The 25000-nt window shown below is 47.2% G+C and overlaps 1 protein-coding gene across 1 annotated transcript in view; it reads left to right on the forward strand.

The window, feature by feature from the left end:
- The window catches only part of LOC145406215 (G1/S-specific cyclin-D2-like), a 111811-nt gene that overhangs the window by 34411 nt on the left and 52400 nt on the right, over positions 1–25000 (forward strand). The window contains exon 3 of the mRNA XM_080277421.1: positions 16314–16479. Within this exon, the coding sequence (XP_080133547.1) occupies positions 16314–16479 (166 nt within the window). The remainder of the gene's footprint in view (positions 1–16313; positions 16480–25000) is intronic.

The raw sequence follows: 25000 nt of genomic DNA on the forward strand, positions 1-25000 counted from the left end.
AAAGTCGGTCTTGGGAGGCGAACTGAAGGCCGCTCTCACAGCTATACTTTGACCCCCCCCCTTCTCCCAATTTCTCCCTTCTTTTCCGTCCTCCCTCTCTCCTTTTCCATATATACCTCTGTGTTTTCCTTCCTTCATCTTTCCTCTTCTCATTCCCCTCTTCCTTTCCTTCCATCTTATTTCCTCCTCTCATATACCTCTTCCTTTCCTGCCCCATACCGTACTCTCTCATTTCTCCCTTCTTTTTCACCTTCCCTCAAACTTTTCCTCTCTGTGTCTTCATCATTCTTCCTCTCATGTCTCCTTTTCCTTCGTCCCCCTCCTCATACCCTTCATATTTCTCCCTTCTTTCCCTCCCTCCCTCTCCCCTCATGTCCTCTACCTTTCCCTCATCTCTGCCTTCGTCATCCTCTTCATGCCCCACTCCATCATTCTACCAGGTCTCCCCCCCCCCCTTAGACATGACTCTAAAATTGCCTAAGGATAAATATTACAATCTCTAGAATATTGCTAGAACAATAATTATCGAGATTGTGGCTAGATTCAAACCTATCCAAACTAGGCGCTAGATAAATATGACGGTCTCGCGTCGGGTGCCAAAAGCGCTAAATTGACAGTGAGGATGGGCGGAGGGTGAGCGGCGTCACTGGTCTCCCGTATTTGGCAGTGATGCGCCCCCAGCCTCCCTCTCTCACACGTCCACCTCCCCCACACCCACTTCTCACACATCCACCTGCCTCACACCCACTTCTCACACACCCAACCTCTTTCACACGTCCACCTCCCCCACACCCACTTCTCACACATCCACCTCCCTCACACCCACTTCTCACACACACCCACTCCTACACCTCCACCCTCACCAACCAGATGTGTTAATGGGACTGTCTGTAAGGAGCCTGGCGCATCAGCATTACTACTAGCTCAAAGGGGTACACAGGAACGTAACGGAGACTAAGTAGGAAATTAAACGGCAACAGGCGACTACAACATGGTAAGACCCTATGACCCAACAGTCCCTCCGGCCGATCCAGACAAAAACAAAATAAAAATAAGAGTCACTATCCCTTATTTATTATGTAAAAAAGGGAGATAAAACTGAAAGCTTGCAAAAAGTCGCCACTGTTAAGGAATATTAGGGAAAAGAGACGCAAAATAATACAGTAATTTAGCATCTTCCTTTAAATGCTGATTTCCCCTTCACGCTGGATAGGGATTGGAATGTTGTCGTAACTTAGAATATCGTAAGTTAGAATACATCCTTAAGTTACGATGAAGGCAGAACATCGTCTGTCTATCTATCTATTGCCAGACGCCTCAATCCCGTTTGGGGTGGCCACAAACAAATCGCCTCCAAGTCGCCCTGTCCCACGCCATTTCACTGCCCTGCTCCCAACTCACACCCCCCTCTCTCATATACATCGTAAATGCTGTTATCGCCAAGTCCGCGGCGTTCCCAGGCTCGTAGGAACATTATCTAGAGCGAACAGGTGAGCGTGAGTGTTTATTTACCTGAGAGGAGGGGGGGTGAGGGAGGGGGAGAGAACGGAGAGGAGAAGGGTGGGGAGGGAGGAAGAGGGGAAAGAAGATGGAAAAGAGGGAAGGAGGGAGATAAGGGAGGAATAGGGGTGGATAAGGGAAGGAGAAAGGTAGTGAGTGAGGGGGATGGGACAGGATGGGAAGGAAAGGAATGGAGGGAGAGGAAAGGATGAAGGAAGAAGAGAGGAAGGTAATGGAGAAGAGGAAAGTTAAATGAAAGAAAGGGAGGGAGGGAGAAGATGGAGAATGGAAAGGGAAGGAAGACAGAGAGAGAGAGAGAGAGAGAGAGAGAGAGAGAGAGAGAGAGAGATGGTTGCCAGGTGTACTCAGGTGGGTCGTTGTGGCTGTAAAAGGTAAATGATACAGCCCAGGTGAGAATGGGTGGTTGGTTGGGCTGAGGTAGGGGGAAATGTTTAGCCAAATTTGCCTTTCTTAGTGGTGTGTGTGTGTGTGTGTGTGTGTGTGTGTGTGTGTGTGTGTGTGTGTGTGTGTGTGTGTGTGTGTGTGTGTGTGTGTGTGTGTGTGTGTGTGTGTGTAACGCTGGGGTTAAATTATCAGAAAGTATCAGTGACGTAGCGATGGAATTCAAGTTAGTATCAGGGACGTAGCGATGGCGTTAAAGGTATCAGGGGGTGTCAGGTAGTATCAGGGGATATCAGGGAGGTAGCGATGGCATTAAAGGTAGTATCAGGGACGTAGAGATAGAATTAAAGGTAGTATCAGGGACGCAGCGATGGAGTTGAACGTATCAGGGAGTATCAGGTAGTATCAGGGACGGAGCAGCTCCCACGCATAGGCTTGCCCGACAAGGCCATTCGTCTTGTGTTTTTTACAAGCATTCTGACGGTGGTTTTTATCTTCTGTAGAGCTTCGGCCACCACTCTGACTCACAAACTAACTTACCGAGAGAGAGAGAGAGAGAGAGAGAGAGAGAGAGACACATTCTTTCAATATTTTCCTCCCCTCCTTTTCCTCATTCAACTGTCCATCTGGTCATCCTTCCTCCTTAACTTGGCATTCCATAGCTCTTTCACTCTCGCCAAACTCTGTCCATCTATCTATCTTTCTCTCAACTCCCTCTCCCTCCCCCTTTCTCCTTATTCCTCCCCCTATCCCCTCTCCTATCCATCCTTACCCCCTACCCCTCTCTTCTATATATTCCTCCATCATTCCGTTTCTTTCCTATTCGACTCCCTATTTACCTCTCTCCTCTCTCCTGTTCCTGACCTGTTCCTCTCTCCTGTCTCCTCTTCCCATCTCTCCTATTCCTCCCCTCTCCCCTCTCTGTTTCTCCCCTCTTCCTTACCCCTGTCTCTCATTCCTTCCCACTCCCCTACCTCACTCCTATTCCTCCCCTGCCCTCTATCTCCTCTCCCTATACCTCTCCCCTCTTCCCTACCCCCTATTCCCCTCTCCCCTCTCTCCTTTTCTCCCTCTCCCCTTTCCTGCTCCTCCCCCTCCCCCTTCCCCTGTCCACTAACTCAGGGTAATGACGACAGGGACCCACCGTGGGATCCGACGCAGGGGCCCCTAGGATTGTGCGGGATGTCACATATTTACCTGTTACGAGTGAAAGGTGTGTGTGTGTGTGTGTGTGTGTGTGTGTGTGTGTGTGTGTGTGTGTGTGTGTGTGTGTGTGTGTGTGTTTTTCCCATGAAAAAAATACAAACGCGTAGGTAAGACCAAGAAACAGAAAGCAAAAAGAATCCCAACCACCCTGCACGTATGATGATGATGATGATGATGATGCATTATTATTATTATTATTATTATTATTATTATTATTATTATTGTTAAGAGGAGGAGAAACATAGTTGGTGGTGGCAGTAGAAGAAGGAGGATGAAGAGGAGGATTATTGATGGTGTTGAAAGGAGGAGGAGGAGGAAGACGCAGAGGAAGAGGAGAAGGAGGAGGATCAGGTGTGGTAATGGAAGGAAGATGGTGGTGGTGGTGGAGGCAGAAGAGGAGAGGAGGAGACACTGATGACTTGTGTGTTTTTGTGATGCCTCAGTCAGGAGGGGTCAGCGTTCTCTGCCTGTCTGCCAGCCTGCTTATTCCTGCTTACCTGTCTGTCTGCTTATCCCTGCTTCCCTGTCTAAGCCCTCCTGTCTTGCTATTTAACATCACTGCTGTTCATCTGTCTTTCTGCCTATCTCTGCTAGTCTGTCTAACCCTTCCTGCTGTTTTTATTTGCCGTTTTTCTGTCTGCCTGTCTGTCTATTTAACCATGCCTGTCTATCTAAACCCTGTCTTTTTTGTCACTGGTGTTTTTTCCTTAAGCTGGTTGCCTGGATCTTGAAGTAGACAGGAAGATGCAAATTAGAGCTGTCAGCAAAGTTCCCTGCGTTTAAAGAGCAAAGAGAGAACCATAAACAGAGTGCCCAGCGTTTAAAGGGCAAAGAGAGAACCATGAACAGGGTGCCCGGCGTTTAAAGAGCAAAGAGAGAACCATAAACAGAGTGCCCGGCGTTTAAAGAGCAAAGAGAGAACCATAAACAGAGTGCCCGGCGTTTAAAGAGCAAAGAGAGAACCATAAACAAAGTGCCCGGCGTTTAAAGGGCAAAGAGAGAACCATAAACAGAGTGCCCGGCGTTTAAAGAGCAAAGAGAGAACCATAAACAAAGTGTCCGGCGTTTAAAGAGCAAAGAGAGAACCATAAACAAAGTGTCCGGCGTTTAAAGAGCAAAGAGAGAACCATAAACAGAGTGCCCGGCGTTTAAAGAGCAGAGAGAACCATAAACAGAGTGCCCGGCGTTTAAAGAGCAAAGAGAGAACCATAAACAGAGTGCCCGGCGTTTAAAGAGCAAAGAGAGAACCATAAACAGTGTGCCCGGCGTTTAAAGAGCAAAGAGAGAACCATAAACAAAGTGTCCGGCGTTTAAAGAGCAAAGAGAGAACCATAAACAGAGTGCCCGGCGTTTAAAGAGCAAAGAGAGAACCATAAACAGAGTGCCCGGCGTTTAAAGAGCAAAGAGAGAACCATAAACAGAGCGTCCGGCGTTTAAAGAGCAAAGAGAGAACCATAAACAGAGTGTCGGGCGTTTATTCTAGTTTTGGCTTGTGAGGTACGCGGTGTGGGAGTGTGAGAGTGACGGTGAGAGTGTGAGGACTGTAAGTGCACGGGTGTAGTGTGAGAATGAGTGTGTGGATGATAGTGAGAGAGGAAGGATGGGTGTGTAGGAGGAAAAAAAAAAGAGGGTGTGCGTGTGAAAATGAGTGTGTGTGTGGGTGAGTGAGAGAAAGTATGGAAGTGTGTGTATAAGTAGGGATGAGTGTGTAAGAGTGAGGGTGTGAGAGTGAGGGTGAGCAGCTAGCCACCTCTCCCGTCCCATCTCACCTGCAAGTCCTATCCACAAACACACTTAACATTAACTTCTGTATAAGCTCCCTAACTCACACCTTTTATACAATTACCAAAACACAAAAAAGCTAAACAATATTAATATTTAAGAAAGGCCTAATAATAATAACTTCCTGTGTTAATTTAGTGCTATAACACCTTGGTAAAGAATTAATTAGGAACTTTTATAAATTCGAGGGCTGGACTGCATGCCATGGATTCCCAAGCTGGTTGCCACAGTCGTCGCTCGGGTCTGGATTTAAAAACATTCCTAAGGTTGCCGTGTGTATGAAATTCCTTGCAGATATTGCGATAGTACTTAACTGTTAGGGTAACTTTCTTTATCGTGAATACTGATTAGGATCCTTTATAAATGGGGTCTTTGTTATCATTCGCTGGTTTATCTAAAAATTGGTTATTATTCTTTATCAATAGGCCCCCAGATGTTTAAGTTTTAGACTCAAAGATCGCCAAGACTGGTCATGATTCTTTATAAATTTCGCACTGGATACCGATTTATTTTGCACATCACACCTTAGCATTTACGTAACGTCAAAATATCCGCAGAGTTTTCACTGGTCTTGGATTAATGAAGTCTAGTTTGTGGTGGAAAGTGGCTATGATGCTATATGAACCTGGAAGCTGGTATTGGATGGTAGTGCAATGCTGCTTTATAAATCTGGGCGTTGGTATTGGGTGGTGGTGGACGCGTGCAGCGATGTGCAGCCTTTGGGCGAGGTCACTCTGAGGACAAGAAGGACAAGGATGGCTGGTGCAGACAGGCGGCAGTCGACCTTCTTGCCTGCCAGCCTCTATCACCCCCCCTTTCTTTACCTCCTTTCCTCCCCTCCTCTTTCCTTCCCCTCCCCCCCTCCTTCCTTATCCATCCCCTACCCTACCCTACCCACCTTGTCGGTTCCCCACCACCTTTCTTCCCTCCCCCTTCCCTACCTATCTCCTTCCCCTCCTTTACCCACCTACTCTCCTCTCCACCCCCACTCTTCCCTTCTCCTTCCCTACCCACCTCCTCCCCCACTCCCTTCACTAGCTACCTTTCCCCTACTCCAGTCCCCTCCCACACCCCTTCCCTTCCTGACCACCAACTCCACCTGTACAGAGACAAAAGTTCGTCAGGTATTCCACCGCGTCTACTGCACACTTAGGGCATGACCGCCACTGACCGCCATGACGCAGCATCACACCAGAGTCATCAATGGACACAGGAACATACCAAGCCTCTTAGCTGAAGAATATTAGCCTCTCTCACCAGCAAGCACCCGTCCTGTCCACTCCCCCTTACCCCTCTTTTCCCCATCTCATCTCCCCTTTCCCTCTCCCTCCACTCCTCCTCTTCCCCTTCACCCCCTCCCTCTCTCACTCTCTTTCTCTGTCGTCTCGCATCCCCATCCTTTCCCCGCCTCTTCGTCACTCCCCGCTCTCCTTCGTCCCCCATTCCCTCCCACCTGTCCCCGCCTCTTCTCCCCTTTCCCCCTGTGCTTCGCTCCCCTTCTCCCCCCCCCCTGTCCCCCACCTCTTCTCCCCTCTCCCTCGAGTATGGAAGGCGAAGCACGGATTGGATGTGGGAGGAAAGGATCGGCCCCCTAAGGTCGTGGGACAGGTTACTCTGGGTTAGGGACGAATACCTGTTGCAAAGTGGCTTAGAGCAGCATTCTAGGAGGCTTCGTGGCACCTCTTCCTTGGCGATTTATTCTTGTAGTGGTATAGGAGGCTTGGTAACACGCCTTCCTTGACATTTATTTCACATCTCACATCTTTACCCCTCAGTGAAAGCAGGTCGTTGCCCGGGAGAAACCAAGGTTGACGAGTATGATCTGTTTAAGTGTATGGGATGCGTGGATACAAAGAATTACCACACAATTATCAAAGTCTGTCCACCTGAAGCAATGAGACAGCTCTGATTAAACATTGTATTGGCCGACAGGGAAGTGTAAGGCAGCAGAAGTTATGGCTCACGACGCACAGCAGTTTGTGTTACTGTTTGGGATGCGCTGGTACAAAGAATTAGCCACGCAGGTATCAAAGTCTACTCAGGTGAAGGAACGAGACACCTCTGATTAAACATTGTAATGGCCGTCGGGGCAGTCCAAGGCGGCAGACCATCTTTAGGTATGCCTAGACCGCTGGCTGCCAGGCTGGTCTGCCCAACATGGCAACCGTTCCGTATATGGACGACGCCTCTGTGGGACGCGGCTGGTGAATGGAAAAAATGTTTCTCTAACAAGGACCTGTTTTGGATTTAATAAACGCATTAGCCTAAATTAATCGCGGTAGATGGAAGGGGCGGGTGGGGCATGTGAGGAGGCTTGAAACGATTTAATGACGCTGGAAATCACAGTCGTTTATTTTTATGTCAGAACTCGGCCACTCCCGCAACTTCAACACTAGTCATGATTGCCCGATATTCAGTAAACCCTTGCTATGAGGTAGGAATGAGTCTCCTTGGTCATTAATCAAACAGACTTTCCACTCTGACAACACCCAGCCATCAAACGAGCTGAAAGGAGATAGGGATCTTTGTCAGGTTACACCAAACGCATTATACTGGGATGCAGGAAGGGGAAGGGGAGCTACTGCTGGAGTGTTGCTGAGGGGCGAGGCTGGGGATGAAGCTGACTTGACAGACGCGGAGTTGCTGTCATGAGCAGGACTGGAGACGGGCAGGAGCAGGGAGGGGGGTAGAGGATGGGGGGGGGGAAAGTTGAGCAGAGGACGGGGTGAGGAAAGGAAGGGAAGGAAAGGACTGGGAAGAAAGAAGGCAGAGGACGGGATGGGAAAGGGAAGAAAGGAATGGGAAGGGAAGAAAAGTTCCGTAGCACCTCTTCCCTAGTGATTTATTCTGCATGCTAACAAACTGGTAACAAAGCTGAGTTTTATAAAGGCTGAAGCTGAGAAGTCTGAAGTTGGTGCAGGAGTGGCAAGGCTGCGCAGACGGCGGGTTGTTGCGCAGTGTGAATTTTAATGCACGTTCGGGTTAAAAGCCTGTGGATATGGGAAGGCTGTGGCTGAAATTTTCCCTGAGGAGGGAGAGAGAGAGAGAGAGAGAGAGAGAGAGAGAGAGAGAGAGAGAGAGAGAGAGAGAGAGAGACAGACAGACAGACAGACAGACAGCCAGTGTGTGTGTGTGTGTGTGTGTGTGTGTGTGTGTGTGTGTGTGTGTGTGTGTGTGTGTGTGTGTGTGTGTGTGTGTGTCTTTATCTGCGTCTGCCTGTGTCTACAGTATGTGTGTCTGCGTCTGCGTGCGTGTGTATGTGTCGAGAGGGCACGTGAATTCCAAGGCAGGCGGCGTGTGTCAGGTGCGCCGGAGGTCTGTTGTTGTGGTGGCATGACTGGGATGACGGGCCGGGCGGTGTTTAAATAAGCACGCGGGCCCTATAACTCGAGGCCGGTACAGGTCATTATAAAAGGGTGGAGTTTTGCCTCGTTAACCCCTCCCACAGCCTCTTCTCTGATTGGCCGGCACCTTTGCAACTGCCACTCACCCTCGACTTGCACTGGGTCGTAAAGAAGGATTGGGGATTGTACTGGAAAGAGGGGGAGATGCGGCCTTCTGATTGGGTGCCGATGCAGGGGGAAGGGAAGCTGATGTTGGGAGGGGTGTGTGTGTGTGTGTGTGTGTGTGTGTGTGTGTGTGTGTGTGTGTGTGTGTGTGTGTGTGTGTGTGTGTGTGTGTGTATGAGCGAGAGAGAGAAGCAAGGCCCCTATTCCTGTCACTTTCAAACCATTCTATACAGCCTAAGGTTATAATGCGTTGGATTATGTTAACCCGTGAACTAGACGCTACATTCTGATAGGGCTATTCCACTCATAAAATAAATCGCTTAAGAACTGGCATTACGGAGCTCCTAAGTCAAAGAAAATATGGACCGAAGAGAGACTGACCTCTCTTGCACCCACCTACAGGACATCATCATTATAACTTCAAGAAATTTATCTCCCTCACGTCCAGATTCTAATCGGCGATAAGCAAAGCCGTCGGGATCGTCTGTCATACGCAGCAACTCAAGCGAAAAGAGGCGTTTGATCTTTCACCCCTTGTGTCTCGGGGAGAGAGTGTGTGAGAGGTTTGGGTAGGTGTTTTAATTTTGCACACACACACACACACACACACACACACACACACACACACACACACACACACACACACAACCTTCCACCTTTCCAATGACTTATTACTCCATTAGACAGAATTACAGGTCTGACTAAATGCCGCAATACTGAAGTTACATTAACCTTGATATACCGCCAACTGCTGCCCACGTAATTGGTTAGTCTTTCTCGGGGCGGGGCGGAGGGGACGGGGGTAGTAATGGGGCCAAGGGAAAGGGATGAGGGAGGGGAGAGACTGGGGGAGGGGGGAAGTGATTCATGATGGCTATTCATTCTTGCGTTCGTTCATTCTGTTCAGGGGGTATATGTGGTGAATTAAATTGTTTGGTGTTGGCATGAAATATGAAGGACGTCTGGTGTGGAAAGGTTAATTAAGAAGCTTTGATTCTGATGAGGTTTCTTGTATTGCATCATTACCATCATCATCATCACCATCATCATGTTTCCCCGACCCTCTCTTCCTCGTTCTAACCTACCCCACTCAATCTGCATCTTGCTCCACCCTTTTAAGTCCCGATTAGCCCTACCTCATCCCACCTCGACCCCACTTCATCCCACTCCATACTATCTCAGACCATCCATGCCAATCTCTCCCCATCCAGTACCGTCCCAGCCTATCTCTTCTCTTCCACCCTCTCATCCAGCACTCTCCCCCCTCCCCAAGCATCCCTGACTTATTTCATGCCTCTGCCCGCCCCATCCCACCCCATCCCGTCCTAGACACACCCTATCCCGCCCCGTCCCGCCTCACCCCGCCCCCTGCGCCGCCCGCATGCTGTGAGCGCCGTGGGACCAATCATTTTATATCTCCCCACCGCACCGCAGGCCCACCCTCCACCTCCACGGGCGTCAATGAGAGGAGCGAGAGTAATAGTGTGTGCTGGTGTTCGTTATAGCTGATGGTGTGTGTGTGTGTGTGTGTGTGTGTGTGTGTGTGTGTGTGTGTGTGTGTGTGTGTGTGTGTGTGTGTGTGTGTGTGTGTGTGTGTGTGTGTGTGTGTGTGTGTGTGTGTGTGTGTGTGTGTGTGTGTGTGTGTGTGTGTGTGTGTGTGTGTTCGCTACAGATGGGGAAAGATAGCTACACGTATGTTCGCTGAGGTGTGTTTGTTTACTGAAGAAGTAAGATAGCTGGAGATGTGTTCGTATGGGAGTAAGAGTATGGTGATGTTTGTTTATGGTGAAGACAAGCTGTGTTAGGTGCTGTATTTGTTATAGCATGTGTATAGACTGATTTCGCTGTAGCTGCAATAATGGTAGAGCTGTGTTCGTTATAGCTGGAATAGGACAGCTGTGTTCGTTATAGCTAAAGCGATGCGGGACAGGATCAGTCACTTTATATCCCCATTCATTATCTCTACCTAGCATCACAGGCCCACCCTCGAGTTGCACAGGTAAGGGGACCGAGAAACAGAGTCGGTACTGTTGGGGTAAAAAGCCAATCTGTGATCCGTATAGTTGTTGAAAAGTTAAGGTATTCCCATCGATTAAATTACCGGTATTTCTTCCCTTGCCTGATGAGGTGAGGGGAGGGGTGGAAAGGGGAGGTAAAGGTATGTGATGTGAAATGAAGTGAGGCGACGTGAGGAGGGACGAGGGGAGGTGAGGGTATGTAATGTGAGATGAGGTGAGGTAAGGTGAATGGAGGCGAGGTAAGGTGAAAGGAGGCGAGATGAAGTGAGGTGAGATGATGCGAGGTGAGAGGCGGGCCAGGGCAGGGTCGTGCAGGGCCATAATCACCGTCCGCCGTTGTTTCCACGTCTGGTATGTGGCCGTGATCTGACACTGTGACACACACACACACACACACACACACACACACACACACACACACACACACATTCTCTCTCTCTCTCTCTCTCTCTCTCTCTCGCTGAATCAGACCAGTGGCACAGGAGGCGCTTCAGGTTACGGCCAAAAGTACGTTTGAAGGTGCACGGCGGCTCCTTCAAGACAGTGTAAGGCTCCTTGAGATGTGGGAGGTATGAACCGTGTTGCCCTGGGTTTAGGAGGCCCCCTTCCACTTCGTGTGTGTGTGTGTGTGTGTGTGTGTGTGTGTGTGTGTGTGTGTGTGTGTGTGTGTGTGTGTGTGTGTGTGTGTGTGTGTGTGTGTGTGTGTGTGTGTGTGTGACGCCTGCACGAAACCTATCACTTTCACCGACATCACAGGTTAATTGATCTCGCCGACCGTCTTCCTATACTTCCTTCACCTTAACTTGACCCAAATTTCTCCCTTTTGCAGTATATTTCACGTAGTTCAGCGACAGAATAAGACGATACAACAACTTAACATCCTTTCCCTAGCACCACTTCGTGACTAGCATCCGTGTCTGCTCTAGTGTTAATCTCTTGTTACAACCTAGCATTCAAGATGGAGAGATGGCAATTGGAGGCCATGCGTAAGATAATGAGTACCGGTATATTTTTTTTATATCTTTCCTGTATAATGACCACTCCCCCCCCCCTTTTTTTTCCCCTTATGCTTTCTACTGTCTTAAGATTTAATTGATCTTAGGAAGGGCCTCGTCCTGTAAGCGTAAAGACGTGATGACAGACATGAAGGACAAGATAAGCTTAATATTGGGAGATGAAGATGAGAACACAGATACGAGATACAGTAGAGATGGAAGCAGGTACAGGGATAGGGGTAAGAACAGGAGCGATAATAGAGGGATAGGGGACTGAGAGAAAAGCAGGGATAGAAGACGAGGATAAGAATAAAGACGAGTAAGAATAGGGAATAAGAATGCGGTTAAGAACAGGGAACAACAGGGATTGGGAGTTAAAAGAGTGTGTGTGAGTAGAGTTGAGAAAAGGGATAGGAAAAAGAAAGAGATAATGAGGAGGGATAGGGATAAGAATAGGGATAGGAGTTAAAAATAGGGAGTAGGGATGAGTGAGTAAAAGGGGTGTGGACGGGGTAATGAGGAAGCGTGATTCCCCGCCACACAGGGTCCTTTAGAACAGACGGGTCTTTGCTCCTTTGTACACACACACCGCCATACACGCCGCCCATACACACACATATATACGTACACATACACACAATACACACGTACCCCCACACACACAAACCCAAACACAGAGAAAAAAAACACACACCTAAACACTGGACGCCCACGTACACTACTGTTTTTCTCTTCTTTGCATTCTATTCTGTATAAACTGTCGCATGCCCCCTGCCCTCCATTTCCGCGCTTGTCTGGTGTTCTGCTCACTCATGTCCTTCCCTGTTCTTCCTTGCTCTACCTTACCCTGTCAACCCTACCAGACCCTACAAAACCACAGATGCCGTTCCACCTTGCCCCGTCCTACCTTGCCTTACCCTGCCCTGCCTTCCCATTCCCTATCCTACCCTTCCCCCTGTGATGTTTATCTGTCCATCCTGCCCTACCCTGCCTCACCCTTGCCTTCTATGCCGTGTCCTTCCACCCTATCACACATCCTCGCCCATTCTACCTACGCCCAGTCCAGCCCTCGTCCACCCACCGTTCTTCCCTTACCAGTACCGTATCTCCCCACGCTAACATGCATAAGGAAAGCATCATCAAGTCAAAACATAACAAATTAATCCTGAAGTTAGAACCCACGTACACGCGAGCTCAAAGGACTTTATATATGTACAAACTTTATTTATACTCGTATCTTTATTTATGCTTTGTATTTGTTTTGTTTTTTTATCTCTATTTATGCGTTTATTTTGACCCAACATATAATTTTAATCCTGAAGTTAATATATAAGCCACTAATACGAGACCAAAACGTTAGGGTGTAGTCTAAGTGCATTGGAGGCTTTGTAGCACCTCTTCCTTAGCGATTTATTCTATATGACAGCCTATAATTGATCGAGTTATTATGGGAGTGTACAATAGAACTCATCTATGCAAACACCTTTTCTCTGTGACAACTCGGCAGCCAGGACGTCACGTGATTTCATTCTAGCTAATCACGGGCTGAGTGTAGCAGTTCAGTATCGTCGTGGCCTCAGTGCTCCCATTCCCACTCTTTTGTGTGTGTGTGTGTGTGTGTGTGTGTGTGTGTGTGTGTGTGTGTGTGTGTGTGTGTGTATGATGTTGATAGGTAAAGTAAGGTCGGAGTTTTGGTCAGAACTGAACCTCTTGGAGTCTAAATTAGGTAAGTGAGGTCAGGATAGGTTAATGTCTAAAATGGATGTAATTTGCTCATGTCGGAGGAAGTGGGATATGTCAAAAACTGGTGTGCTGTGACGGAAATGAAGGCAAAAATCAAACGAATAGAAAATGAAATGAAAAACAAAAAATTATCGCCAAACTGAGTAAGTACGGGCTGAAGCGGGAAAATAACCAATACATTTCTATCTTACCTCAGTGTGTTAAATTAATCGAAGGAAATTTAATAGGCGCCAACGTGAGGGGCACAAGGAATATATTATGTACTGAGACAATATTTATGCTTTTTTTTTTCCTTTCTTTTTTTTTTTTAACTTTCCTCCGCGGGTGCGTAAGTCAACAGGAGGCGAGCAGCGTGGCGAGAAAATCAACACCTGCATACACCTTCCCTTTTATTTCTCGCTACTCCTCTTCGCCTCCTCCTCCACGGATTTTGACTCTCATTTGTTTAGGAGAAGCGTTTTTTGCTCACCGCCAACGAATACTTTCCACGCTTGTATTCTTCACTGTATTTATTTCCTCCACTCTTTGCTCCGTTTCTGTTTCCCCTCTGCTTCACACACACACTAATCGTAAATTGTTGTGGACGTTCATTATTTTATCAGTGCATGTTCAGTATTATATCTTTTTTGTATCTTTTATAGTGTACTGTATATATTTTTAAGGATTCATTGTTTTACCGGCATCGTTCACTTTTTTTTTTTTTTTTTTTTTTAGTGCAAGTCGTGTTCATGATTTAAATTGCTTCATTCAGTTTTGAGTTTTTGACTGACTGCTTAAGGGAACGTGGAATGTGAGTAAATGAAGATGAGTGTTGAGTAAAAGAAAAGTGAAGTAAGATGTGTGAGTTTGTGGGTTTACGTCCGAGTGATAGGTAAAAGTTAGGAACTGCTCTCTCTCTCTCTCTCTCTCTCTCACACACACACACACACACACACACACACACACGAGACGGGACGTGAGTGAATGAATGAGATTACGCCTTTACCGTGACAGCCAGACGACACCCCGGCCGACTGTCTGACTGTTTCCGTGACTGTCTGACTGGCGACCGATTCTGCTGCTAAGTATCAATGACTGGAGTAATAAAACGGTCTAACCACGAGCGACTGAATGCTAGTGACCGGTTATAGTGTGATTATTTTTTTTTTTTTTCTAACCAAACGATCACCCACCTCTTTCATCTCAGTTCATGGCCAGGTGTAGTGTGATTGGAGGGTCGACTAGTGACCAAGGAGACTCATTCCCGCTTCATAACTAAGGGTCATATTATTTCATTATCCACGCCTTTGAATTTAGGGTGTAAGAGTGGCCCAGTTCCCTCAAATGTAAACAAAACGACTATGACTGTGCATCTGATTGGATATAAGAATGACCTGTGTGAATGAATGGATGATTAAACTTCTAACTACGAGTGACTGACAGACTGGTACCTGGTTCTATGGGTGACTGTGCATTTGACTGGATGTATGGATGGTCTGCTGTGGGGGTGAATGGGTGAGGGGGATTAGGGGTGAGAGGGGGGGAGGGGGCGGAAGTGTATGAGTCATATCTGGCATCTCAGTGCTGAATGGTCCACTTATAGCATCTTCTCGCCTCTCTCTCCCTCTCTCTCTCTCTCTCTCTCTCTCTCTCTATGTCAAGGGATTAAATAAAGCCTTCCTTACTAGCGGTTTCTCTTTGGTTAACTAAAATCGTCTGGAAGTAACAAGACTAAAATACTTAATACATCACCGAAGGGAAGGGTTTGGAAATTTCGTAACAAATCATCCTTAGCGGTTTATTTTAGACACAACACTTCTCTCTCTCTCTCTCTCTCTCTCTCTCTCTCTCTCTCTTTCTCTCTGTCTCATGCAAACGTAGTAACATGAGAGAGAATGTTAAGGAGCACTACGGAGAAAAAATCGCCTAGAAGAAGGTGCTAAAATGTCTCCCATGCCTCTTCGAAAACTCAGATTATTTATAGTTAGTTATTATGACATTTTTATATATATATATATATATACCGTATATATAAGGGAACAATTGTCTGATTCTCTCATCCCCTTCCCTCTCCCTCAAACACGTAGCTCTCTCTCTCTCTCTCTCTCAGCAACACCCAGCCACCAGCATGATTATTCAATGCGTGAGACAACATTCTCTCTCTCTCTCTCTCTCTCTCTCTCTCTCTCACACACACACACACACACACACATACACGTTGCAACACCCAAGTATGCTGACTTAACGCTTCTCTCTCTTTATCTCCCCTTTTCCTCCATGTCCCAGTGTCTCTTCCTCCTTACTTCCTCTTTCCTCTTATCTCCTTCCTCTTTTCTTCCCCCTTGCTTCCTCTGCCATCATTCAGTTTTTTCAATATCATTTTCTCCCCCACTCCACCATCATCATCATTACTATTTGCCCTCCTCCTCTTCTTCTTCTTCTTCCTCCTCCTCCTTCTCCTCCTCCTCCTCCCAGCAGTGGCAGTGGCAGTGAAGGCGCCTTGCTTAATGACTCACAGACATACATAATGCTCCTCAGACCTTGCCTCATCTCTCTCTCTCTCTCTCTCTCTGAACTTCACCCCTAGATTACTCTCAAGGCCACAAGTTCGTTCTCACACGAGAGAGAGAGAGAGAGAGAGAGAGAGAGAGAGAGAGAGACGGGGGGGGGGCTTACTGAGAATTCTAACGTATTCCACGGTTTTTTCATTTTTGTTCCAGCGAATATTATAAAGCACACACACACACACACACACACACACACACACACACACACACACACACACACACACACCCTATCCTCACATGCAGTTTTGATTCATGAATTTATGTGGCTTTGAAGACTATTGTTTCTAGGATATATATGTATTTGCTTCTGTTGCTGCCACCACAACCTCCCACCCCTACCAAGACGATCACCACCACAATAACCCCACCACAGCAACCCCCACCCTCGCCACCACGACTACCACCACCACCACAATAACTCCACCCATCACCATGCCCACCACCACAGTAACCCCAGCATAGTAACCCCCACCATTTGCCACAACAACCCCCACCATGACCACCACAACCCACTCTCACCACCACGACCATCCCCCACTCCATCGCCACTACAACTACCCGCACTCCCACCGCCCCCACCACCACAGTAACCCCCTCCTCTCCCCCCTACAGCAATGGGAGCTACTGGTACTGTCACGGCTGAAGTGGGACCTCGCAGCCATCACCCCTCACGCCTTCCTCGACCAGATCATCGCCCGCCTTCACCTCAGCTTCCCGGAGCCACAGATTCGCCTCGTTCGGGAGACAGCCACGTATTTCATCACAGCGTGTGCCACAGGTGAGTACCCTTGAGTGAAGAACCACCGAAAGTGTCCCTAACCCCCAAAATATCTCCCCCCAAATGCCCAAATTATCCTTCGTGGTGCAACTAACCCCATAAATGCCCCCCCAAAATATCGAAATTATCCTTCTTGCTGCGTATTGTGCCCGAAATGTCCAAATTATTTTTCTTGGTGCCGATTAAACCCAAAAATGTCCCCACAATGTCCAAATCATCCATCTTGTTGCTGACTTAACCCCCCCAATGTCCCCAAACTATCCAAATTATCGATCTTGCTGCTGACTAACCTTCTGAATGTCCAAATTGTCCACTGTTTTTCCTAACCAACTCAAAATGACAAAAAACAAAGTGACATGCTGGTATGGGGTCGTTACATCACCGGTGTGAGTGTGGCGTCTGATAACTGGGAGTGTTACATCTGCGCCGCTGGTATACCCGGTACTCGTGTTGTGAAGGAAGTGACTCTTGTGTAACACTTGACTGAACACAAATATCACTCCTAGAAAATCCCTAAGTCTAACACCTTCTTACTTTCTGTGAAAAATTCTACGTCTCTTGTGTTCTTCGTTTTGGGGGGGGCTGTCTTACCAAAGCTCCAAGTTTCGTATCTACATATTTTCTGTACCAAAACCATTCGTATATTGTATTTTCCCTCGTTCTGAGCAGTCCCACAAGAGCTCTAAATTGCATAATTGATTTCATTTTTCTTTCTATCCTTATCCCAGTATTATTCTGTCAAATCTCCCTATAAATAAAACTTAGCGTGATATGGGTGTGAGTCCTGTAGAGTCAGGTCCCTTGCACCATGTCACGTGACCCAGTTTGACCTCGGCCCTGGTGGCGGCGTGGACGAGGCGGGAATACGAGTCCAATTCACGTTAGCAGTCTATCTCCCCCTCTGCTCCCCTCCCTTTCTCCCCTTAGTTCCCCCTGCTCCCCCACCTACTCCCCCTCATATCTAGCGTGTGTGTGTGTGTGTGTGTGTGTGTGTGTGTGTGTGTGTGTGTGTGTGTGTGTGTGTGTGTGTGTGTGTGTGTGTGTGTGTGTGTGTGTGTGTGTTTGGTGGCGCCAGTGTTCCTGCTAACCTCAACACTCTCCCCCGCCTTCCTTGTACACTTCCTCCTTTCTGTTCCTCTACTTCCTTCTTTCCTCTCTCTCTCTCTCTCTCTCTCTCTCTCTCTCTCTCTCTCCCTCTCAGTGTTCCTGCTAACCTCAACACTCTCCCCCGCCTTCCTTGTACACTTCCTCCTTTCTATTCCTCTACTTCCTTCTTTCCCCCCCCCTCTCTCTCTCTCTCTCTCTCTCTCTCTCTCAGTGTTCCTGCTAACCTCAACACTCCCCCGCCTTCCTTGTACATTTCCTCCTTTCTATTCCTTCTCTCTCTCTCTCTCTCTCTCTCTCTCTCTCTCTCTCTCTCTCTCTCTCTCACACACACACACACACACACACACACACACACACACACACACACACACACACACACACACATACTTGCATTCATCAAAACATATCCATTTACATGACCTTCTTTGCCAACGTACACATGTATACCTCACGGGCTAACTTGCATGTACACACAGTTTTGTACATAAGCGAACGCAGAATTATTTACTTACATATCTTTTTACGAGCATACTCAAAAAACGCACATGACCTGATGGTGATGTGCACATGTATACATAAACAGGATAAGTTGCACATACACAGTCTTTAAGTATACACATTATAATCGGTACACATCGCACACATACACTGCGTTACCTACATGCCATTCTTTACATACAGGGCTAAAAACGCACATGCCCTCCATACCTACACTATCACAACACGGAGGCCTACATACTTACACACATACATGGGCATAAGCCTACGTGTCGACATGCCTACAGGACCACACATACGTACATACCAAAATACCCACATACCCACAGTCACCCTACCCCCTCCCGTCCCCTCCCCTCCCCTACACCCCCAAAGTCTTATCTGCTAACCTCCCCCCCTCCTCTCTCTCTCTCTCTCTCTCTCTCTCTCTCTCTCTCTCTCATTATTCATCCATTCACTTCATAAACGTTATGTCACTGTCCTCATGTAGGTTCAGGTCCACTGAGAGAGAGAGAGAGAGAGAGAGAGAGAGAGAGGAAGTGGAGGGTATTCATTGTCACTTACTCTCACTTAACTTCTGTCATCTACTGCTTCATTTCGGTAGCTTTTGTCAGCTCCACGCTCCTGTCTGCTCACACTCACTCGAGCTGTCACCTGTCATTTGAACTGTCACATAATTCTCCTCTCTCTCTCTCTCTCTCTCTCTCTCTCTCTCTCTCTCTCTCTCTCTCTCTCTCTCTCTCTCTCTCTCATCTTTAACATACTTTGTCCCTGCCACTACCCCTGTCATTTTTCCCTCCCTCCCCTTACTCAACCCTTCCACTTCCTCCAATCTTTTTTCCTCTTCCTCCTCTTTTGTCTCTCTCCTCTTTAACTTCCTTCTTCTTGTCTTCCACCTACTCTTCCACTTTCTTTCTCTTGCTCTTCCACCTCATTTCCACTTCCCGACCCTTCCTCTCCCCCAGCCATTTCCCCCGTTCTTTTCTCCCCCTTCCCTTTCCTCCTCCTTCCTTCCTTCCTCCCTAGATTGTTTTGGCCTTTGTTTCTTTTCTCCTTTCCTCCTCTCTTCTTTTCCCTTTTCTCTTACCCTCTCTCCAAAGCCCCCTTTCTTTCTCCTGCCCTTCTCCTTCCTCTTCCCTTACCCTTTCTCTTCCTACCCACTTTCCTTTACCTGTAACCCTTCTCACCTTTACACCTATATCCTTATCCTCACCCTCCCCTACCCCTTACCTACTCCCTTATACCCCCTCCCTCCCTACCTCTACCCACTTCTCCCTGATACCAAATCTCATACACCCCAGCTTCTCCCCTGTAACCTACCCCCTGCACTTTCTCTCCCCTCTCCCTCGCTCCCCTACTTCTTCCCCTACCCCTTCCCCTTCCCTTGCCCCTACCCCTACCCCTAGCCACCAGATCTGTGAGGAGCGAGGGCCCTTTGAGGACGTGATAGACTGAATCATGAGGTCATTCAAGAACCTTCCCGCCATGCAGCCCCCAGCCACCACCTGCAGTCCCACCCATTTTCTCTGAGCCGTATTTTCGTTTTTTGTCACTTATTTTTTTCTGAATGATTTACACATTTTTAAAAATTATTTACCCTTTCTTACTTTTTATGCTTCTTTCTGAATTCTTTACGCTTTTTTAATCATTTACTTTTTAAAAATCATTTACAAGTTTTTAATTATTTACTTTTTACAGTAATTAACGCCTTTTCCTGATTTCTTTACGCTTTTTTCTGAACTATTTGCGCTTCTTTTCTTATATAATTCTGCATTTTTTTTTTTTTTTTACATTCAGGCTCCAGTGCAAGCCAACCCCCGTGCACTTACCCCCAGTCTTTCATTTCCCTTATTGTATTTTATTTCTTGCATTTTCATTATTTTGTGATTTATTTATGGTTATTTTTTTTTACCATTTATTTATTTATTTATTTATTTATTTATTTTTTTTTGCACTCCTTTTCGTATTTTTGGCACCATCTTAATTTTTTCCTCGTAATTATTCTCGTGTATTTTCTCCATGCTTTCGTAGTCATCCTTATATTGATTTTAGTCTTGATTTTCTTCTTCTTTTTTCATATATTCTCGCTTCCTTTCGCACCGGGAGTTATCATATTATTCTTTTCTTTACTGTTTGTTTCCTGTACCGTTCGTATAAACAGTGGATTTACGGATTTATTTTGGATTTTAATGTGACAGTGTTATTCCTTGGCAAAATTCGTGTTGTTGGATGATTCGGCAGGTCTGTTCTTTCGGCACCACCTTGTTTTTTTTCTTTTCTTTTCTATGGTTCATGTCAGAGTTCTCAGGCGTCACTTTTTTTTTTTTTTTTTTTTTTTTTTTTTTACGTACAGCTGTTTTTTACATCTTATGACATTTTTTCGTTCATTTTTTTTTTTCGATTTTCTCTTCGTTTTATTTTCACGTCTTTCGAAATGTTGTGTTGATATTTTTTCACATTTAGTCTCGAGAGGATTTTTTTTTTTCCCTAAAGATTTCTGGGTTTGATGAGTAATTTGTGTGTGTGTGTGTGTGTGTGTGTGTGTGTGTGTGTGTGTGAGTGTGTGTTTTATGCTTGGTTGTAGAATTAAAAATTATACTGACATTTTTTTATAATAAATTTCGATACTGAGATAACAGTGGTGAATTTGCTCATGCTGGAGAACAGGGAACAACGAGAGAAAAGGAAAGGAAGAAAAGGAAATGAATGCTGACAGGGAAGGGAAAGAGGAGAGATAGCATGACAAAAGAATCATTAGGGAAGATTGGAGGGAAGGAAGGCAAAAAGGAAAGCAGAGAGATAGAGAGGGAAGGAAGGAAGGAGGGCAGAGAGGAAAGCAGGAAGGAAGAATGGAAAAAAGGAGGGAAGAAAAGAAAGCAAGAGCGAAGGAGGGAAAGGAGGGAGGCGGGAAGGAAAGCAGGAAAGGAGGAAGGCAAGAAGGAACGGCAGGAAGGATGGATGGAGGGAGTGGTGAGAGAGAACTAGACATAGGCTAGCCTAAGCTGAGTGAGTCAACTCGGTAACATGATACTATTGCTATGCCCTCCACCCACACCCACCCCTCCACCACCACTATAATGCCACTTCCACTTCCACTACTACTACTACTACTACTACTCTTACTACTACTGCCACCACCACCTCTGGCTCAACCACTCCATTGCCATTGTCACTCACAGTAATACCTCCACCCCCATACCCACATACCCACCTTATACCAGTATCAGTGGATCCGCAAAGGTCAGCAAAGGTAGATACATAACTGATACCCACACTCATCCCCATCCATCCCCACACCTATGCTCACACACACACTCATATCCACACCCACACATATCAACACCCACACCGGGTTATATTCCACATCCGTATACTCATTCCCATATCCACACCTGGACATTATTTACACACACACACACACACACACGCCCACACCACGCCCCCTGTCAGAGTAGGGGCGGAAGTGAGAAGGGAGGGGAAGGAAACAGCTGGTGCCTATCTTATTAACACCTTAGAAATGACACACCACCCCTATCTTGCCCTTCCCTTCCCTTGCCCCTTGCAGCCCTTTCCTATCTTGTCCTGCCCTAGCCTTCTCTTCCCTGCCCTGCCCCACCCTGCCCAGCCTTGCCCTTCCCGATCCTGCCGTTCTATGTTCTGGCCTGCCATGCCCTGCTCTACGCTACCTGCCCTACCCTGCCCTGCCCTGCCCTTCCCAGTCCTGTCATTTCCTGTCTCACCCTCAGAGTCTCCCTCCAGGGCGGACAGAAGGACACCCTGTAGACAGACCGACAGACAGACCCCTTCCCGATCCTGTCGTTCTATGTTCTGGCCTGCCATGCCCTGCTCTACGCTACCTGCCCTACCCTGCCCTGCCCTGCCCTTCCCAGTCCTGTCATTTCCTGTCTCACCCTCAGAGTCTCCCTCCAGGGCGGACAGAAGGACACCCTGTAGACAGACCGACAGACAGACAAGGAGGAAGAGACCGACAGACAGACAGACGAACCATTCTCCGTAATTATAAGGGGATGCTGGACTGACAAGGGGAAAGAGAGAGAGAGAGAGAGAGAGAGAGAGAGAGAGAGAGAGAGAGAGAGAGAGAGAGAGAGAGAGAATGTTTTTGCAGCGTGACGCAAGGCCTCTCTACGGTACTTCCTGTATACGCCTGCTATGGGGGGAGGGGAGAAAATAGGGAGAAGGAGGAGGAATAAAAGGAGGAACAGGTGAGGGGACGTCAGGGTAAGGTGAAGGAGGAAGAAGAAAAAGGAGGAGGGGGAGAAGAAGGAGAAGGAGGAGGAGGAGGAGAATAAGAAGATTGGTAAGATGTAAGGAACAGTGACAAGATATAAACAAACAGAAGTAGGAAGGAGTAGAAGGAGAAGAAGGAAGAAGAAAAAGGAAGGAGGGAAGAGAAATTGAAGTAGGAAGGAAGTGATATGACAAAAAATAAAATGGAGAAAATGAGTATGAAGGAAGTAGAGAGGAAGAGGATAGAAGAAGGAAAATAATGAAGTAAGGAGGAGGAAGAGGTGAGGGGTGGGGAAAAAGAAAAAGGGAGGAACAGGAAGAGAAAATAAAAAGGGAAAGATGAGAAGAGAGAACAAGAAAAGAGAAGAGTGGGCGGGGGAGGAAATGACAGGAGTAAAGAAGATGAAGAAGGGAGAAGAAAAGGGAGAGAAAAAGTATTGAGGAGAGGAAGGAAAGAAGCAAAGAGAAGAGGAGGAGGAGGAAGTAGGGAGATGAGGAAATGAGAATAAGTAAGGAAAGAAATGATGTCAAGAGGATATAAGAAAAAAAGGAAGAAGCACAGGGGAAGAAAAAAAGGAAGGACGAAGAGGTGAGGAAGAATGAAACAGGGAAGAAGAAAGAAAAGAATGGAGGAAGAGAGAACTTGAGAGAGAGGAAGGGAGGAAGTTAGAAATAGAAGAAAGAAGTGTGGAGGAGGAGAAGGAGGGGGAGGGGGCAGAAAGTGAGAGAGGTGGGCATTACACAAAGAGTAGGAGGAGGAGGTGGTGGTGGTGGTGGTGGTGGTGGTGGTGGTGGTGGTGGTGGTGGTGGTGGAGGAGGGTATGGGGCACATGAAGGGGTGTCCACAGTTGGTTTGCCCCTTCCCCCTTAGATTACCTCCCTCATACCCTTTATCGTACCCCTTATACCCTTATACATATTATTCTTCTCCCTTACTCTCCCTTGCCCCTCACCCTTACCCCTATATTCCTTTGCTTTACACCCTTATTTTTATCGTCACCCTTATTCTCCCTTCTTCATTACTTCTATACATGTTTCTCTCACCCTTAATCTCCCTTGCCCCGTACTGTATTCTTATATTACTCTCTCTTCACTAACTCTCACTTTCACACACACACACACACACACACACACACTCTCTCTCTCTCTCTCTCTCTCTCTCTCTCTATTTCTCCCTCCGAAATTTTCACCTGCATAAACTCATCTTCCATTCATTTTCATCCCAGTGACTCATCTCTCACTCACCCCGACTCCACCTCCTCCTCTCTCCCTGCCTTACCTTGCCTCACCCTGTCTCTCTTTAATTTAGTCACCCTCTATCTCCCTGCTTACCTCACACCCTCTCACACCTGCTCATTCACCTCACCTTATCACCTGTCCCCTTCACCCCCATTTTCTCCCCCCTCCTTCCCCCACATCTCCTCTTACCTCCTCTTCCTCTTCTTCATTTCCTTTCGCGTCATCTCCATACATCTTCGTTTCTCTTAAATTCCTCAATTATTCATCTCCCTGTTTCTTCATTCTCTCACATATTCGTCTTCAATTCACTTCATTTCCTTACATATCCATCTTCATGTCACGTTCATTACTAATCTATTCATCTTCACTCTACTTTTCATCTCATTCTCCATCACCTGCCTCCCCATCATCTTCCTACCTCCTCATCTTTTTCCTCCTCACTTCGCCACCTCATTTCCCTTTTCCTCCCCATTTTCCCCCCTCTGCTTTCCCATTTTTCCCTCACTTCCTTCCTCCCCCAATTATTTCACCCCTTTCTTCTTCATTCACTCCCCTTCTCCGTTAATCTTTCTCCATCTCCCCTTTCTCCTCTCCCCCTCCCCTTCCCTCCCCATAACCTTGGCCCCCTGACCCTCATCGTTTCCCCTCCCTACTGCGAAGGGAAGGGGTGAAGGCCAAAAGGGGGGGGAATCCACCTACCCCACCTCTTAAAGATAAAGATAGGTGTGTGTGTGTGTGTGTGTGTGTGTGTGTGTGTGTGTGTGTGTATGGGCGTGCGGGAGGGGGCACGTGTGATTCGTTAGTCGTAATTAAAATGAGCAAGAGCAGTGAGCACGCGTGGGCTCTCAGGTTAACATTCCCTTACACGCCTCACCACACATCACCACACCTCTCCTACCACACATCACATAGCCACATCCCTCACCATGCATCACAACACCTTCCTCACCACCCACACACCAGTCTCACCACACTGTACCACATCCTCACCACACACCACACCTCTCAGCACACACCCTACTACACATCTCATACTTCACTCACCATTCATCTTTCACCACTACCCCCATCACGTCATCATTCCTGCTCCTTCACCTTACCACATTTCACCACCCATCACCACATCTTCACCACCACCTCCCTAATCTACCCCTACATAGAGTGTGATGAAAAAATAAGGTGTATGTAAGGTATGACTAAGGGAAGAAATGAGTTAACATTGTTCTTAGGGGGGTAGGTATGGAGAGAGAGAGAGAGAGTCAATTAGAGCTGCACCAAGGAAAGTTATAGTACTTGAGGGAGGGGGAGTGGAGGGGGAGGGAAGAGAAAGTAGATGGAGGTGTGAATTGATGGAGGGGGAGGGAGGGAGGAGAAGATTAATAGAGAGAGAGAGAGAGAGAGAGAGAGAGAGAGAGAGAGAGAGAGAACG

Source organism: Coenobita brevimanus, chromosome 69 (genome assembly GCF_032717465.1).
Source record: "Coenobita brevimanus isolate Jiangsu-jjx chromosome 69, ASM3271746v2, whole genome shotgun sequence".
Lineage (NCBI taxonomy): Eukaryota > Metazoa > Arthropoda > Malacostraca > Decapoda > Coenobitidae > Coenobita > Coenobita brevimanus.